The sequence below is a fragment of the Dreissena polymorpha genome, chromosome 14 (genome assembly GCF_020536995.1).
Source record: "Dreissena polymorpha isolate Duluth1 chromosome 14, UMN_Dpol_1.0, whole genome shotgun sequence".
NCBI classification, from domain to species: domain Eukaryota; kingdom Metazoa; phylum Mollusca; class Bivalvia; order Myida; family Dreissenidae; genus Dreissena; species Dreissena polymorpha.
The window spans coordinates 18025935-18042635 of NC_068368.1; the positions used below are offsets into that span (position 1 = coordinate 18025935).

General features: G+C 36.6%; 1 protein-coding gene across 2 annotated transcripts; it reads left to right on the plus strand.

Annotated features, from left to right (window-relative positions):
- Positions 1 to 6748: 6748 nt before the first annotated feature.
- Positions 6749 to 15071, plus strand: LOC127858425 (uncharacterized). Of its 2 annotated transcripts, none has more exons than XM_052395581.1 (5): positions 6749 to 6959; positions 7149 to 7761; positions 8282 to 8440; positions 10664 to 11033; positions 11459 to 15071. In XM_052395581.1, the coding sequence occupies exon 5, from the start codon at positions 11782 to 11784 to the stop codon at positions 13270 to 13272; it is 1491 nt and encodes a 496-aa protein (XP_052251541.1). In that variant the 5' UTR covers positions 6749 to 6959; positions 7149 to 7761; positions 8282 to 8440; positions 10664 to 11033; positions 11459 to 11781; the 3' UTR covers positions 13273 to 15071. Both variants share the same exon structure in this region, with proteins under 2 accessions (XP_052251541.1, XP_052251542.1).
- The last annotated feature ends 1630 nt before the right edge of the window (positions 15072 to 16701 follow it).

Below are 16701 nucleotides of genomic sequence, written 5' to 3' on the forward strand. Positions count from 1 at the left end.
CCACTTTGGGAGCGTTCCTTAGATCTCCCCCATAGACACCAAGTACAAGTTGTTGTCCCAGGAAACGGATTTGATAGCGTTTCAAATAAGCTTTAGGCTTTCGATGCAATCGAGCTAAACAGAAGAGTTATCAACTAACAGACTAACCTTGATGACGATCTATTAGAAAACGTAAAGGAACAACAAAACTTCTAAATTTTCATGATACATTGAATTATAAAGAATTAGGGACCTATAATCTTTACTTTCCTAAAATGCCCTCTATCACTCATGGATAATTTATTTGAATCAGTTTATATCTTTATGGTTTATGCACCACACAAGAAACGGACTAAACAGATGTAAACATGGAATTGTCGGTCTTGCTCTGCCCACTTCCTCTCAATATCCTCTATTTTCATCAAAAATTGCATTTAAATAAAACCTCAATAATCAATGAGTTATGCTCTGCGCAAGAACTTTTGACTAAAGGTCTATAACTAAGTAAATTCTGATGAAAACTTTAAAGATGTATTACTCTATACTTTGTTTTTTTCATTATTGTTTTGAATTGTATTTGAATCCCTTCATTTTTGTATAAGTTATGCATGATGCAAGAAACGAACTATAGAAAAAAGGACAATCTATTATAAAATACCGATACAAGAGTTGTTGTTATCGTACCGAGCCCTTTGAATTTATGACTTCTAGCATTGTATAAAGTTTCATTTAAATACCTTCAATACTAAGGCAATTATTCTCTGCAGAAGTAAATTGACGAAACAGACAATACTATATATACATGTATAAGTCTTGATGGGAGAGTTATGGTTCTTGTACTATTTTCTTCCCTAAATGTTCTCAGTTGATATATGTAAAAGTCTTTTTGAAACCGTTTAATACTTTCAAAGTAGAGCTCTGCACAATAATATGCACTACAAAAGAAATTGACGGTATAACTAGGACAAAGGGCAATAACTCCAAAGATACAGATGAAAGAGTCGTATGTTATTTGTTTTGTATAAATGCTCCCGGTTTATATTAACATAAAGCATTCAGCGTACAGAAAGCGTGCTCGAAACACGTGATCACTGTAATTTTAAATAAGATTTCCGATGACAGGTAAGTTGTAAAAACGGGAGCGAGACACTTCACCCCCAAGACAATTCACCCCCAGGAGACATTTCATTCCCTAGACAATTCACCCCTGCTCCCTGGACATTCACCCCAGATATTTTTTAATTATATATAGATTACTACTATTCCATAACATGTGTGTTATTATGCTTGATTTTTATACCCACTAATGGCATGCTCCCAATCAGATTAAATTTCCTTTCTTTAATTAGGGTTTTCTTCTCAACTAAACCATTGTATTTTATTAAATTAATTACCCCATCTAACATGAATAAATAAGTAATTGTGATTATGTAAAATTCTAGGAATTCAATGACATTAATTAATCGATTTCAATATTTGACATAGTTATAATAATAAAATAGTAACCTAATAATATTATTTAAAACACATGCAGAAATATTATACAAAATACTTTTTTGTGTATTACAATTGTATATGTTGTAACACAGTTAATAGAAAAATACATTGGTTGAATTGCATTTGCATAGCCTGTAAAACTGAGCGTATTGTATGAATACCGGGACATGAAGAAATTCGCATTGAACAAGCAGTGTTACGTGTACGCAATGTTTGCAATATATTGTGTCTGCCAGGTCTTCGAATAAATATTTAAAATGTGTCATATGTTTCCGATAGCTTACTAAAGAAAATACATTTCTAAAGTATATCGCATGTCACCGATAGCAGACCAATTGGAATACATATCAAAAGTATGTCCTATTTCTCCCATAAATGACCTATGAGAATACATATCTAAATATACCATGTGCTCTATATAGCTGACAAATTATAAAACATATGTAAATAACTGACCAATTAGATTACATACCTGCATATGCAATATGTCCCTGACACATGTCCAAGTAGAATACAATTAAAATATGTGTATATTTTGTTTGTAACTGAAAGACAATACCGTCTGAATTTTCGTCATTCGCACCAAAATTATTCCGATTTTTGCGAGGATATTTGATGTGAATATATGCTACTTTGCTAGAGGTGACTTTTCAAAATAGCATTTGGATATAGAATAATTATTGAAAAATTCATTAAATTCAATAAAATTTATTCTAATGCAATACCAATAATCTGTTCATGTAAAGTAAATCAGCAATGTGACAATATAAAACTATTTGACAATATATATGTATAATTCAAGAAAAATTATGCGTATTTATATGAGCATTCAAAACGATGTATAAACAGTGATGCAGAATAATTTGTTGAAAGTAAATAGTAGTTCAGTGAATCAAAATGATTTTAAACATTGGGAAAAATAATAGTTTTCTTTAACTTTGTCTGCAATTTAATTGCCAACATTACCAAACAAGAATAATTTTAGGTAAACATTATTATATCATTATTAAACATATACTTCTTTTATCAAGGAATAGCTGTTTACAATATTACTAACTTGTCTATCTTTAATTTTGAATCGGTTATACGAGGTTTTTAAATCTGTTAAATTAACCATAGTGTACAATATTTACCACAATTCGTCATTGACAAACTTAAGATTTTCTCTGCAGTACTCATGTTACATTAAGTTATACTGGTTTGAATAGTTTTATATTGGTTTCCCGAAAATACGTGACAAAAGGGCGATATGTTATCATATTAAAGTTAAAACACGTTCTCTATAAATACAAAAACAAACGAAAACTTTGTCCTACTTGAAGACAAGCCGTTGTGATTTATCCACTTTTGTCCTACGGGAGAAAACTCGTCCCGCCGGGCTCTGAATTCGATACAGATTGTCTCCCGAATCCGGGGGCGTAAGATGTGGCCTTATATGTGGCCTTATCTTTACCATGGTCTCGTTTCTGGAAAAAAGTAAAAAGGCAAAACTGTTAAAACAGTATGAAAATAATCAAATAACAACTAAAATAAATAAAACAAACTGAATTTAATTCCTACGTATTTTCACAGAGTTATTTTATTAAATTGAATGAAATAATATCTGCCCACATACATTAACAGGGGGAATGCGTATACGGGAGCTTATCGGATTTAAGTGAGGTTCGTTGGAGCTTACTTCCAAGATAACGTCGTCTTCGTGTTTTCGTGAAGGAGTACCGCATATTTTCACCCGTTAAGCCGCTTAAGATTTATATTTCCTTTTCGGCTCTACAGTGTATGCGCTTCCCTCGGTTTTTTGTTTCAAGATAGTAGACGTCGGGATAAATAAGTTATTGAAGGAAAACCGTCCACAAATCTGTTGTCTACTTACGTGACGTTTAAGAAATGTTATGTTCAAATATCATTTTCCCGACACCGTTTCATCTGTGATAAAAAAATTATTGCCAAAATATTTGGTTTAACCTCCACCCCCCCCCCCTTTCGGAACTGACTTCCTTTTTAAGCACATTTGAGGACCTGACTTCCAAATGACAAACAGCTCTTTCATATGTTAAAGAGCTTGACACGAAATACCTACACATCTTTAATAAAGTTTACTTGACAGCGATCGACGATACTATATTTGCTATGCAAATTTGCCTACAAACTCAACATAAGGTGCAAAGGTGTAATTAGTGCAGGCGAGTGTCGCGGTATTGTTTTCGTGGACCTCAAAGAACGCAACACTTAACTGCATTAACCATATTCAGTACGTATTAGATAGTTTAACGTAATACCCGGTAGTTGCCCTTTGGAAGATCAGCACATGGAAGAAAAGAAAAGCAAATACCCTCTTACCGAGAGGCATTCCATATACCACGTGCAGTCAACAACATATACCCTCCTACCGACAAGCATTCTCAATACCACGTGCAGTCAACAGCATATACCCTCCTACCGACAAACCTTCTATATACCACGTACAGTCAACAGCATATACCCTCCTACCGACAGGCCGTCCCAATACCACGTGCAGTCAACAACATATACCCTCCTACCGACATACCGTCTATATACCACGTACAGTCAACAGCATATACCCTCCTACCGACAGGCAGTCCCAATACCACGTGCAGTCAACAACATATACCCTCCTACCGACATACCTTCTATATGCCACGTACAGTCAACAACATAAACCCTCCTACCGACATACCTTCTATATACCACGTACAGTCAACAGCATATACCCTCCTACCGACAGGCAGTCCCAATACCACGTGCAGTCAACAACATATACCCTCCTACCGACATACCGTCTATATACCACGTACAGTCAACAGCATATACCCTCCTACCGACAGGCAGTCCCAATACCACGTGCAGTCAACAACTTATTCCATCCTACCGACATACCTTCTATATACCACGTACAGTCAACAGCATATACTCTCCTACCGACAGGCCGTCCCAATACCACGTGCAGGCAACAACATATACCTTCCTACCGACATATCATCTATATACCACGTACAGTCAACAGCATATACCCTCCTACCGACAGGAAGTCCCAATACCACGTGCAGTCAACAACATATACCCTCCTACCGACATGCCTTCTATATACCACGTGCAGTCAACAGCATATACCCTCCTACCGACAGGCATTCCTTATACCACGTGCATTCAACAACATATACCCTCTTACACACAGGCATTCCTTATACCACGTGCAGTCAACAATACATATCTTCCTACAGACAGGCATTCAATATACCATGCGCAGTCAACAATATATGCGCTTTTACCGACAGGCATTTCATATTACATGTGCAGTCAACAACATATACGCTCTTTAAGAGCAGGCATTCCGTATATCACGTGCAGTCAACAATACATCCACTCTGACTGACAGGCATTCCCTATACCGTGTGCAGTAAACAATATATACGCTCATACTATCTACAGGCATTCCTTATACAACGTGCAGTCAGCAACATATGCGCTCTTACCGACAGGCATTTTCTATACCACGTATTGTCAACAATATATACGCTCTTACCGACAGGCGTTCCCTATACAACGTGCAGTAAACAACATATACCATCTTACCGACAGGCTTTTTCTATACCACGTATTGGCAACAACATATACGCTCTTACCGACACACATTCTCTATACAACGTGTTGTCAACAACATTATTATACGCTCTTACCGAAAGACATTCCCAATACCATGTTCATTTAGGAAGATATATGCTCCTACCGACAGACATTCCCTATACCGCATGCGGTAAACACAATTTACGCTTTTACCGACAAGCATTCCATATACCACGTGCAGTCAGTACCAGGTAGGTACTGACACCTGCCCAGCAACTGGGCACTGTCGGCTGAGTTTGAACCACTGTGGGCAACGTCTTGTGTAGAATTGTTCTTATGATTGAAGCAAATCTCAATATGAAGCAAATATATGCCGATTACAAAGTAGACATGCAGAATGCTATTTCTTAAGGTCTTGTTCTTGACTAGTATAACAGATATCTTTGTTCAACCTTTTATCTCAAAATGGGTAATAAAAAAACATCAGGCAAGAAACACAACAAAGCGTGTCTGAACATGTGGAAAAGATTGCCAAAATGTTCAGCGCTCAACTAATTTAATACGGTTTTAAATCTCTACTTATTTTATTTTCGAAAAGTACAAACACTTTGCCAATATGGCCGTAAAGGGTATCAGTATGACCAACATTAATTAGTTGTAGATGGGCATGAGATACCTTAACGGGGTTTCCACTTATTTCAAAGATAAACGTTCGTTTTGGAGCTTCGGTAGATTTAAGCAAATGTCGATTTTAAGGTACGTGTACTCAGAATAATAATATGTTCACCAGTGGAACGCAGTCAAATACAGCAATCTTTTAAGCCCATATCACGGTCTTAAATTATTTATGACAGACGACGCTGGAGACTTCGTCTTCACAAATTACACTGTGTGCATGAAGTGTTGAGATGAGCTTAAAGCCTAAGCATTGACAAATATCTTAAATATGTAACACATCACCCGTTCATTTGATATGTATGGTACTTATACATATCCCTCACTGAAAAACGATGTGATCGCCATGACCATAATACTATATCTGTTTTAAATGTTAAACAATGTTTCAGGTACAGCATATTAATTTCAGGAATTTATTTTAGTACCACCGGGTCATTTAAGATCTTTATCGAGCCCAGTTCTTTAGAATGTATAATGTATATATAAATAATAACCACTGATATAATCATCGATGTAAACACATATATAAATTTAAAGAGCGCTGTTAGTTTTTAAGGCTGCATGGTGTAAAAAAGAAGGACAAGTACACTTACACTGATTTATTTCACTATCCGAGCTTCCAGTGAAGCCTACATGATCTTCTAGGCCAGCATTTCAATCGCGAAGAATAGGGCCTGTTTGCTTAAAACCTTAACGACTAGTTCAGCTAACCGCCGCTATTGTTTGGATCAATCTATTAATATGACGTTATGTGAATTATTAACCCTTAAGTATATATGCGTTAGCTGTAAACAAATGTGTATGCTCGAATAATTTGCATATGTTTGATAAAACATTCCTTTTAAAATAAATATCATTTGGGACTGAATATAACACACTGTTACCTTAAGTGCGGTTAGAGTTTGGAGCGACCAGGCCTTAGATCTCAACAGGAATATTATCAAACCAAACGGAAGGTAAGATAACAGCTGAACGTAGTTTACACAGTATTATCAAACCAAATGGAAGGGAAGATAACAGTTGAACAAAGTTTACACATCTTTCAGTTGGCTCTTGGTATTATTATTGATATAGTTTACTTCAGTAACAAATAATTCCTTCGCAGCTTTTTAACAGCTTTTTAACCGATTATGATTTAAACCAATACACACGATGAATGTATGTCGCGCGAGATATGGCCATGTAGTGTTATCTAAGGAAATGCCATAAAGTTCAGTTTGGTAAGTTGTTACATCAATTGTTGTTGTAAATATGCATACAGTGTCAAATAATTAAGAATCTATACGCCTTCGATTTCATTCAAAATAGTCGATCGACTGTAATTTATTATAGTTTTTGTTCGCACGGGTTTTGATAGCATAAGTTAGTTCTTTAACGACAATTATAGCTATTTTGATGTTGTTTTGCAGAAAAATATAAGAGTGAAGGAAAATGTCGGACTACAAGGACATTATTCGCAACCCGGAAATTCTAAACTGGTTTAAGGCGGCCATGGGTATGAACATAACACGTGACTGCCTGCTTGACATTGTAAAGGAAATTAGTAGTGCGTGTTATGATTACATTCGTAGAGAGATCAAGCAACAGCACGGTGTTCTAGAGAGCGATGTATGTAATCAATGTCACACTCCTAATGTCTTACCGTGTGACCCTACGAACATATGCTGCAAAACGTATCGCGGAAAATGCGCATTTCATGAAATTCACAAGCCGCGAAATTGTCCAAATAATTTATGCGATGAAATTTGCAAACATATACTATTAGTAAAACAACACCGATTTCGCTCTCAACAAAACCCACACAGCTTTAAAGGTCCTACGTGGATCAACACGGATGCCTCTAAATGGTGTTCTGAACCATGGCAGATTTCTAAGTGCTTTATCTCAAAAGATGGGTACAAAGACGCCAACCAAGCAGAAAGTACCGACTTCAACGGCATAGTCAATGTCATGTACAACTGTGAATACTTCCAAACGTATTTCAAGGACGACCTGACGCAACAGGAAAATGTGTGCACGAAGGTAACAAAACTTAGGAAAAAACTGAATATTGCGTCGATATGTATTGATACAATATACTTATATGAGGTAACAACGCCATATAATTATGGTAAAAGTCAATGTATTGCCTTTTGTCTAACATTTCATACACGTATAAACTCTAGAACATTACGAAAGTAAACACTGAACATAACCACACGAGCAACCATTTAACTTAAGTTTTACACAACAAAGGATTTTTACAAACATTAAATAAAGGTCAAGCTTCAAAATATAATTTATTAAGGCGAATTTGTTTACATTATTCTGATTCAAATTATCTTTTTTAACACAACTATGTAAATTTACAAACACTTAATGAATGTAAAGTTTCAAAATAGAATAAACTTTGGCAAATGTGTTTTCAATATTCTGAGTCCATGGCTGAAAGGGTAAAATCTCTTAACAATCATCATTCCGAAACACTTCATGAATATTTATTTGTGTATATATGTTATGCAAATGAATGAATCAAAAAGTTATCAACTAACTCACATTCAAGGCAAGAGAAGAGGGGCGTGCTGTACGACATACGTGTGCAATGGCCATGATAAGACAAGACAGTGACAGAGCCATCGACACACTAGTATCGCTGTTGCAGAACCTGAAACACCTCGATCACCAAGCTACGTCACGGACGGCAGTGGACAAGTTAACACAGGTTTGACATGCACACGTCAAGTGTGCATTTTAGCTACTAGTACCACTTAACAAAGTAGAGCATGTACCGGGGTCGGGCTGTCGTTGACTAAACCGGCTCCCACACAATATTGTCACAAAAATGTTGACTCCTTACTAAGGAGGGTTACTGTGAAACCAGGCAGCACGAAGAATAAGAGCTAACAAAGGGCAGATTGACACTCAATAGTGTCAACGGCCAACCCAGGGGCAGTGGGCATATGATGAACCTTAACGGGAAAACACGACACCCCCGTTCTACTACAAGTCTAGGGGATCACCTTAGAAAAGTGCGAGTACAACTTCAGTCCTCATGCTAGAGTTACGCCTTGCAGGTTAGGTTTTGGTGAGAGTCTACCCCTACTTCAAATCCGGAGCCGAGATCCACAAGGTGGTCTGATAATGTCTAAAAGGCACTTTGAAAACTCTTGCGACGCTGCCAGTGGAAAGATGTTTTGGCTTCGCCTTTCATCTGCACTTGTAAGCTTGCGTGGATAGGGAACAGTCTTAGAACACTGTCTCCAGGATAATCGAATGACCTCCAGATCATCTGTGATGCCCGAAATACCTCAGTTATCATTAATTAACCTTTTAGACTCCTGGTCAATATCGCTACACTGCAAGAGACGCGGCTGGTTCTGGAATCCATACAGAAAAGGACTTTACATTCTTCTGGCAAGGGAATAGGGCTGAGAACAGAAGAGAGTATGGCGTTGGTTTCACTGTTTGTAGTCCTCTGCTTAGGATGATAGAACCATGACAACAAGGAACTGTAATACTGTAATCACTCCGTCCCACAGCACCACTGAGCCAGTCAACTTTATGAGTGTTTACTCAAACGTCTGTTTCACCAATGATTCCAATAACGATTTCTACAGCCAGATAGAATTCCTTATCAATAGAATCCCCCCAAAAAAGAACACATGGCACTGCTGGTTTACTTAAATGCAAGAGAAGGCGCCGATCACAGCTCTGTAATCATGCCATAGCGTCAGTCTCATTTCCACCTTTTTCCAGACCAAACCACCGCATAAAGTATCTTGGAGACACCCTCGATCCAACGACTTGCGCCAGCTCGACCTAATCCTTAACAGGCGATCTTCCTCGAAATGCATCTTCTCATCTGCAACTTTCACATTGCTGACTGCGACACCGATCACTCGCCGGTTTTCCACAAGAAGAATCAGCCTAAGAAGTTTCACCGATCTAGGTCTGAGGGCAAACATCGTATTAATTTATGCAAGACCGCCTACCCGACAAGGTGGTGAAGTTAATCGAGAATTTTTGGAGGTGTTCTACCTAGAACCTAAAGAGCCAACGAGCTTTGAGATTGATAACATCGGAGACAAGGTACTCAACACTCTTGGAAACTGGGCTGCGTCCACGCTCCAACAATTTTCGGCATCTTCGCTGTCCTGCTGAAGAATGGCTTTGGACCATCGACCGAAGGTGTCTATTTCCACATCGGGTGACCGAGGGCAATTAAAACTTCAAACATGTGTTCGGGGTCATTGTATGTGGTAACTAACAATGGTTAGTAACTGACAGGCAATATCGCCAAATAATGTAGTCAGAAAACTGGTTCAGGTAAACGTGGAAAATCTCTATATTATTGTTTCTTCTACAGGCATTCAATTCAAACTTTACAAATGTGTTCGCGGTCATTGTAAGATGAACTTTACCAAGACCATTTTATTCTCACCTGTAATTTAGAAGAAATATGAACCTTTTTCTTTTAATACTAAGTTGAACGTTTAATATCTCCATGTCACTGTTTATGCTTAGCTACTCTATTGAAAGTCAACACATGTGATTGGGGTCAATGTGTGAGGTCAATGGTAAAGTTTTATAACTCTGACTTGCAATTTAGTAGAATTGTGCCCCTTTTGTACTTTTGAGAATTTTAGTTAACGTTTGCAAGCAACTACTCAATCTGTGCATATCTACCCTAATTAAAATGATTAAATTGTAGTAAACGCTTGAATGCATTCAGAGTATTTAGGGACATTCTTGTCCAAGTTAAATAAGCACAATCGCCAGCTTTTAGCATGACCATGTCCCCTTGCAATTAAGGATGTGTACAGAATAAATAGGGTATTACAATATTACATATGTAATACATTTTATTCCGATTACATATCGAAAACTATTTCCAGATAAATAGTCAGTAAGACTACATATCCTCATATCGATACTATGTTTACAGCTGAAGAATGGGTCACTAGCGATCACAGACGAAGATATCGCTTTAACCTTTGAACACTTCAAAGACAATTTGACGGGAGAAATTAAAGAAGTTCTTGAAAAGGAAAAGGAAACACTCGTCAGGGCCATGGATGATGCTTTAAAGACTATAGGTGAAAACATCACTGAATCAATCATCGATGCTGGAGACGACCAGCTTGCAAATATAAAAAGTAAAGGAGATGAAGTGCTGAATGAGTTGGATAATGTAGCATCAGCTGTAAAATTATTAATTCCGAGTACAACGCCGAAAACCAACGAACTTGAGCATCCAGGAGTTACAGTTGACGAGACTACACCACCCACTGTTGAAATGAGCAGTACAATATCTAGTAAGTGTTATGTATGTTTGTGATCAATATTGTCTTATACGAAATGTATGTATAATTGCTTCTTACAAGTACAATAACAATTTGCCTTATTTCCAAAGCCACTACGATCAAAGAAAAAAAAAACACTACAAAACATAACTTTTTATATTGTCAAATTGTTCTTAAGCTTGTTCTATCAACTTTCTGTGTCGTTGGTGTCGATTCAATATATCATTACCTATTTCGGGCATAATACAAAGGAATTTGTGGGTGTTTTGTTAAACATGTCAGTCGCTAAATTTGTTAGCAGAATGTTTTAAAGCTTGTTTTAGCAACTCTCTGTGTCGTTGGTGTCGATTCAATATATCATTACCTATTTCGGACATAATACATTAGAATTTGCGGGTGTTTTTTTTATACATGTCAGTCGCTAACTTTGTTTGCAGAAATACAGGCGTGGTTAATCGAACAGTACCAAGCAATGTTAGTCGCGCCGGTTTCGATGCTAGATACGGACATAGATGTACCTTAAGAACGGATATATGTGACCCCGTCCATTAAGGAGCTTAAAAGAGACCAGAAAGACCGAAATGATTTGTATCGCACGGACCAGTCCTCACCATTTTCAATCGATGTCAGAAGCTATAATGGGCTATTGCTGCGTGATGGGAAGCCGGTAAATACAGTTTATATTCAAGGAAATCCGGGTTGTGGCAAAACGACGTTTTCAAACAAGCTCGTACTTGATTGGTGTAAAGCTCATTCGACAATGGTAACATCCAAAAAAGACACGAGCAGCGCAACAACTAGCAAGAAAACATCAGAGCAAACAGCATTCGACGATATTGACACTTTGCGAGACTACACATTTCTGTTCTTTGTGTCATTACGTGATTACAGTGAATACATGTGTGACGTCACTCACATGATTGAGAATGCTATAAAACGCAAAAAACTAGCTTGGGATGACTGCGTCTGGGAACACAAATGTCTTGTTCTAACCGATGCCGCAGACGAATGGTACCACGCCAAAATACCCTTCCCTCCGCCATCTGATTCTACTTGCATATGTCATAAAGACCGTACTATGCCGCTATATTTGCAGCGAACGAACATTACCAACATTATTACTGCACGACCATGGAAACTTGCCGACTTAAAAATAAGCGATACTTTAACGCGTACATTTGAAATTTCCGGCGTATTAAACTACAAAACGTTGTCGAGGAACATGTTTCGTGTTCTAGCTGAGAAAGACTATATAACGAAAACGGATCAAAAAGCCAACTCTATTGACTTCTTTCATCAAATAAACACACATAACTTGAAACATCTCATTACAATACCAGCCATGTGTGTTCAGTTAGTTCACCAGTTCTACGTTGGACGTTTAACGACAGGTTCACTGTGTGCTTTATACGTCAATATGCTAGATATGCACATAGCCAGGGGACTGCAAAAACTTCAAATTCCAGTATTTAACACTGGAGAAAAATCATGTGGGGATATACCAGATATATTAAGGACAGAAACAGCCGAGTATGTGCAGGCTAATTTGTCGCTGGTTTATTCCGCCAGTGAGCTTGCATTTAAAACTCTAACAGACACTAACAAACAATCATCGCTTGTCTTTCGAGAAAACACAATCATACAATACATGACAAAAACAGAACTAGATTACTTACTTCAGACAGGGATTATCACGAAGAAAAAGTCTTTAGCACTTTGCCCAGGAAAGAATGTTCCATATATGTTTGTGCACAAAACAATCCAGGAATTTCTATCATCGTTGACGTTGTATATTGCTATGAATCCGACAAAAATGGACGCAATCATGCACGCACTACAATTGGCATATTGTGATGGTAGGTCTATTTTAGACATAGGTCAGTTGTTCATCTTTACATGCGGAACCTGTTCCCCAGCAGCTGAAAGAATGTCAAAGCATATTTCGGATGTCATTACAAATGACATGGAATGTAAATTGCAGGATGACTCTGACGTGTTTTCTCCATGTGTATTATCTAATAAAGCTCAAAATATTGTATTGAATGGCATCATGGAAGGGGCGGCAAACAAGCATACCGGCGTCCATCTAAATTTCAGTCATATGAGAAATGACCCTGAGTTGGTCATTGAGGAGTGGCTATGGCGACCTCATCCGGAAGGGAAGGTGCTTAAAACCTTAATAGATATGAACATATCAAACATTGTAAGTATGTTATTTATATTTTCTTTTGACAGTCAATTTTGCGATTAACCTTTGCAGGAAATTATATCGCAATCGAGAGAAACGTTGTTGTATATGAGACTCTATGGTGATGATAACATGATTCTAGAGGATGATGGTCACATTGATCTACAGGGTGTAAAACTCAAGTACTTGGCATGTGATGGAGATATCAATATTACCTCTGTAGATTGCAGCAATATGGTGTCATGTGAGTTATCTTACGTAACACCATTAACAGAAAGGGTCCTCTTCGAGTCGATGTCAGCAACTGGTGAAAAAATCAGTCGCCTTGAAATAGAAAATTGTGAGAATATTGAACTTTTATGTGAAACTCTTCAACACCTTAAACGTCTACAAACGCTTCTATTATCTGATGACATCTTGATGATACGCAACTGCACGATTACTTTCCTGTATCGATCATGCGAGTAAGGTACAAGGAAACATGTGTTTCCGTTAAAGTTATTATGTCGATGGTGGAATGGTCAAAGTCAAGGAACGTTTGCGTGAAATGTCATTTAAAATGGCTTACTAAAAATATGTCTGCGGATACGGTGTACGTCTGTGACTGGATTAAGCAGCAAGACGGCATCGAATTGCATGATGACCCTTCAGAAGCATTTGACAGTGCAGCAATTACTAGTATTTGCTGGAGCAAGCGTTGAAACATTGAAGTAAATAATTAAGAAATTGTTTATTAAATGTGTTTTTATTAAGATGTATGTTTATGTTACGATATTGTAGGAGTTTCATATTGTTTATGCAAATTTAAAACACGATTGAATAAGACTTAAATATTTGTAAAACAATATTTTTGTTAAAATATGTTGTTGTTTGTGTATTAGGTCTGAACACGCCATGGAAATATTTTTACGTCTGGGTCTTTGGCTGGGTGAACACCTCGTATTTCGGAACAAAAATTCAGTACGAAACTAATCATATTTAATTTAATTCTTTATGAATGGTTTATTCCGTGTTGTTACATTTTCATTCACACTCTATATCGAAGACACGCTTGTTGCGCTATACGTTTGGTGGACCTCTTAAAATTTCCATTCTTCAACAAGCGGATTATTTGATAAATGGCTTTTTATTTGTGTTCTCGATATGAACTTGTTGCTAGACCGTTGAAAAAAGTGATTTTAGAGACTTTATTTTACAATGCCCAGAAACTCCAAATAATTTTCTACGTCTTTTATATAAGGATAACATGCGAACAGTTCCTCGTTATTGGTATATGAAAGTAGGAATAGTTTGATTTCTTCCAGAGATAATAATACCCGTTTGGTTTTAGTTCACAGGCGTTAAAATATTATTAATCTAGAAAATTTCAAGTCATGAAGAACTCCCTGTTTGACCCTTATTAATGAGTCAATGGATGCTTATACCAAAGAATGATAACGTACATGAGACTAGACGCACAGGTACATTTGCTATACCGCGTTTGCAAAGTGGTGACTTATTTTTTCGTTACTATGTTGTATCCTTAGCAGAGAGTGATATAATAAAACAATTGTTGGTTTTCAAGAAATGCGCATTTTTTTTCTTTTTGAGTTATAACTTAACTAATTTTATTGACTGCATGTTGAAATGCAATCAAAGAAAGCATTTTATTTTTGAAAACGACACAGTTTTCATGTCGTAGATAATGAATTGTTGTCAGTGGACCACCTTTTAAGTATATTAAGTAGAGTTTGATAGTAATTGTTTGCGATCATATTTATCAGTATAATCCCTCTTTCGTTTTTTCTGCGTCATTTGAATTTATTTGAATCAGTTTATTGCTTTATGGTTTATGCACTACACAATAAACGGACTAAACAGATGTAAACAAAATAAATAATTTTAAAAATACTTAAAAGAGTTTTCGGTCTTCCTCTGTGCACTTCCTCTCAATATCCTCTATTATTATCAAAGGTTGCATGTAAATATCTTCAATATTCAATGAGTTGTGCTCCGCAAGAACTTAAACTAAAGGTGTATAACTGTGTAAAATATAATGAAAACGTTTTAGTTACTCTGCACTTTTCATTAAGCTCGTTATCAGTATTTGGAATTTTATTTGAATTCCTTCATTATTGTATACGATATGCACTATGCAAGAAACGAACTATAAAAAGAAATAAAGGACAATATATCCAAAAATACCGATACAAAAGTTGTTGGTATCGTAACCAGCCCTTTGAGTTAATGTCGTATAGCAATGTACTCGGTTTCATTTCAATACCTTCAATACTACGGCAGTAAAATTCCCTGCACAAGTCAGTTGACGAAACAGGCAATACTATAAAAGTCTTGATAAAAGAGTACTATTACTATTTTCTTGTACTATTTTCTTCCCTTAATGTCCTCTATTGATATATTAAGGTCAATGTGAAACCGTTTAATACTTTCAAAGTTTAGGTCTGCAAAAGAATATGCACGACAAGAGAAATGAAAGAAATGGACGGCAATAATAGGACAAAGTGCAATAACTGAAAAGATACTGATGATGGAGCATTGTGTCTTGAGATCCTGAAGTATTATTTAAGAAATAGAAAACCTCACTGAGGGCCCTATGGCAGAATAGTGACCAACCAGGCAGCCCCAAAAAGTATATGGACCGACGCCAAAGGCTGAGGTCCATATACTATTTGGGGCTGCCTTGCTGGTCACTATTCTGCCATTGGGCATGAAATGAGGTTTTCTATTTCTTATATTATACCGAACATTTTTGTGCAGATAAATGTCAATAGAATATAAAATTAATAACACAATATAAAGTCCATATTAATATTTATCAGTTACTATTATTTATATGTACCGTATTATTGATGTGCGCGAGTTGTGTCCCTGCGAAAGTTGGACACGGAAAAAATCGCTTCTTAATTCAAAATTTATTTTTATTGTAAAGCATTTCACATATTGGAATACATTTTATATAGAGATAACTGCTTATATCACAGACAACATGTTGCAAAACATTGATCTCACATATAGCATTTAATTTTTGTAAGATTTGTAATTAATAATAAAAAACACACACTCGTGCCCTGCCAAACGAATCGTAACTATTAATAATATGTACGGTATTATTGTTGTGCGCAAGTTGTCTTCCTGCGAAACTTGGACTTGGCAAAATACGCTTCTTTATACAAAATTCATTTTTATTGTAAAAAATTTCACATATTGAGATACATTGTGATCCCAAATACATGTGTGCAGTTTCATTGAATAGCTGTAGGGGTTGCAGAGATATGTACTTGCTGCATGCAAATTTTAATATGAATTTCAATTGGCACGCAGACCTTAACCTAACTTGTAAAGTTACAAAAGGAGACATATCCTATTTCAGCTAAAAGGCTGGTCAAAGTTATAGGTATTGGCCAATAAATGTTTATAAAGACCCCAAAAAACATATATGAAATTTGATGTAAATATCTTAAGTAGATTTATATAGATATGGACTTGTTGCAC

Excerpts from the sequence above, each read along its gene's own strand:
- LOC127858425 (XM_052395581.1), top strand. The coding sequence starts at position 11,782 with ATGGTAACATCCAAAAAAGACACGAGCAGCGCAACAACTAGCAAGAAA.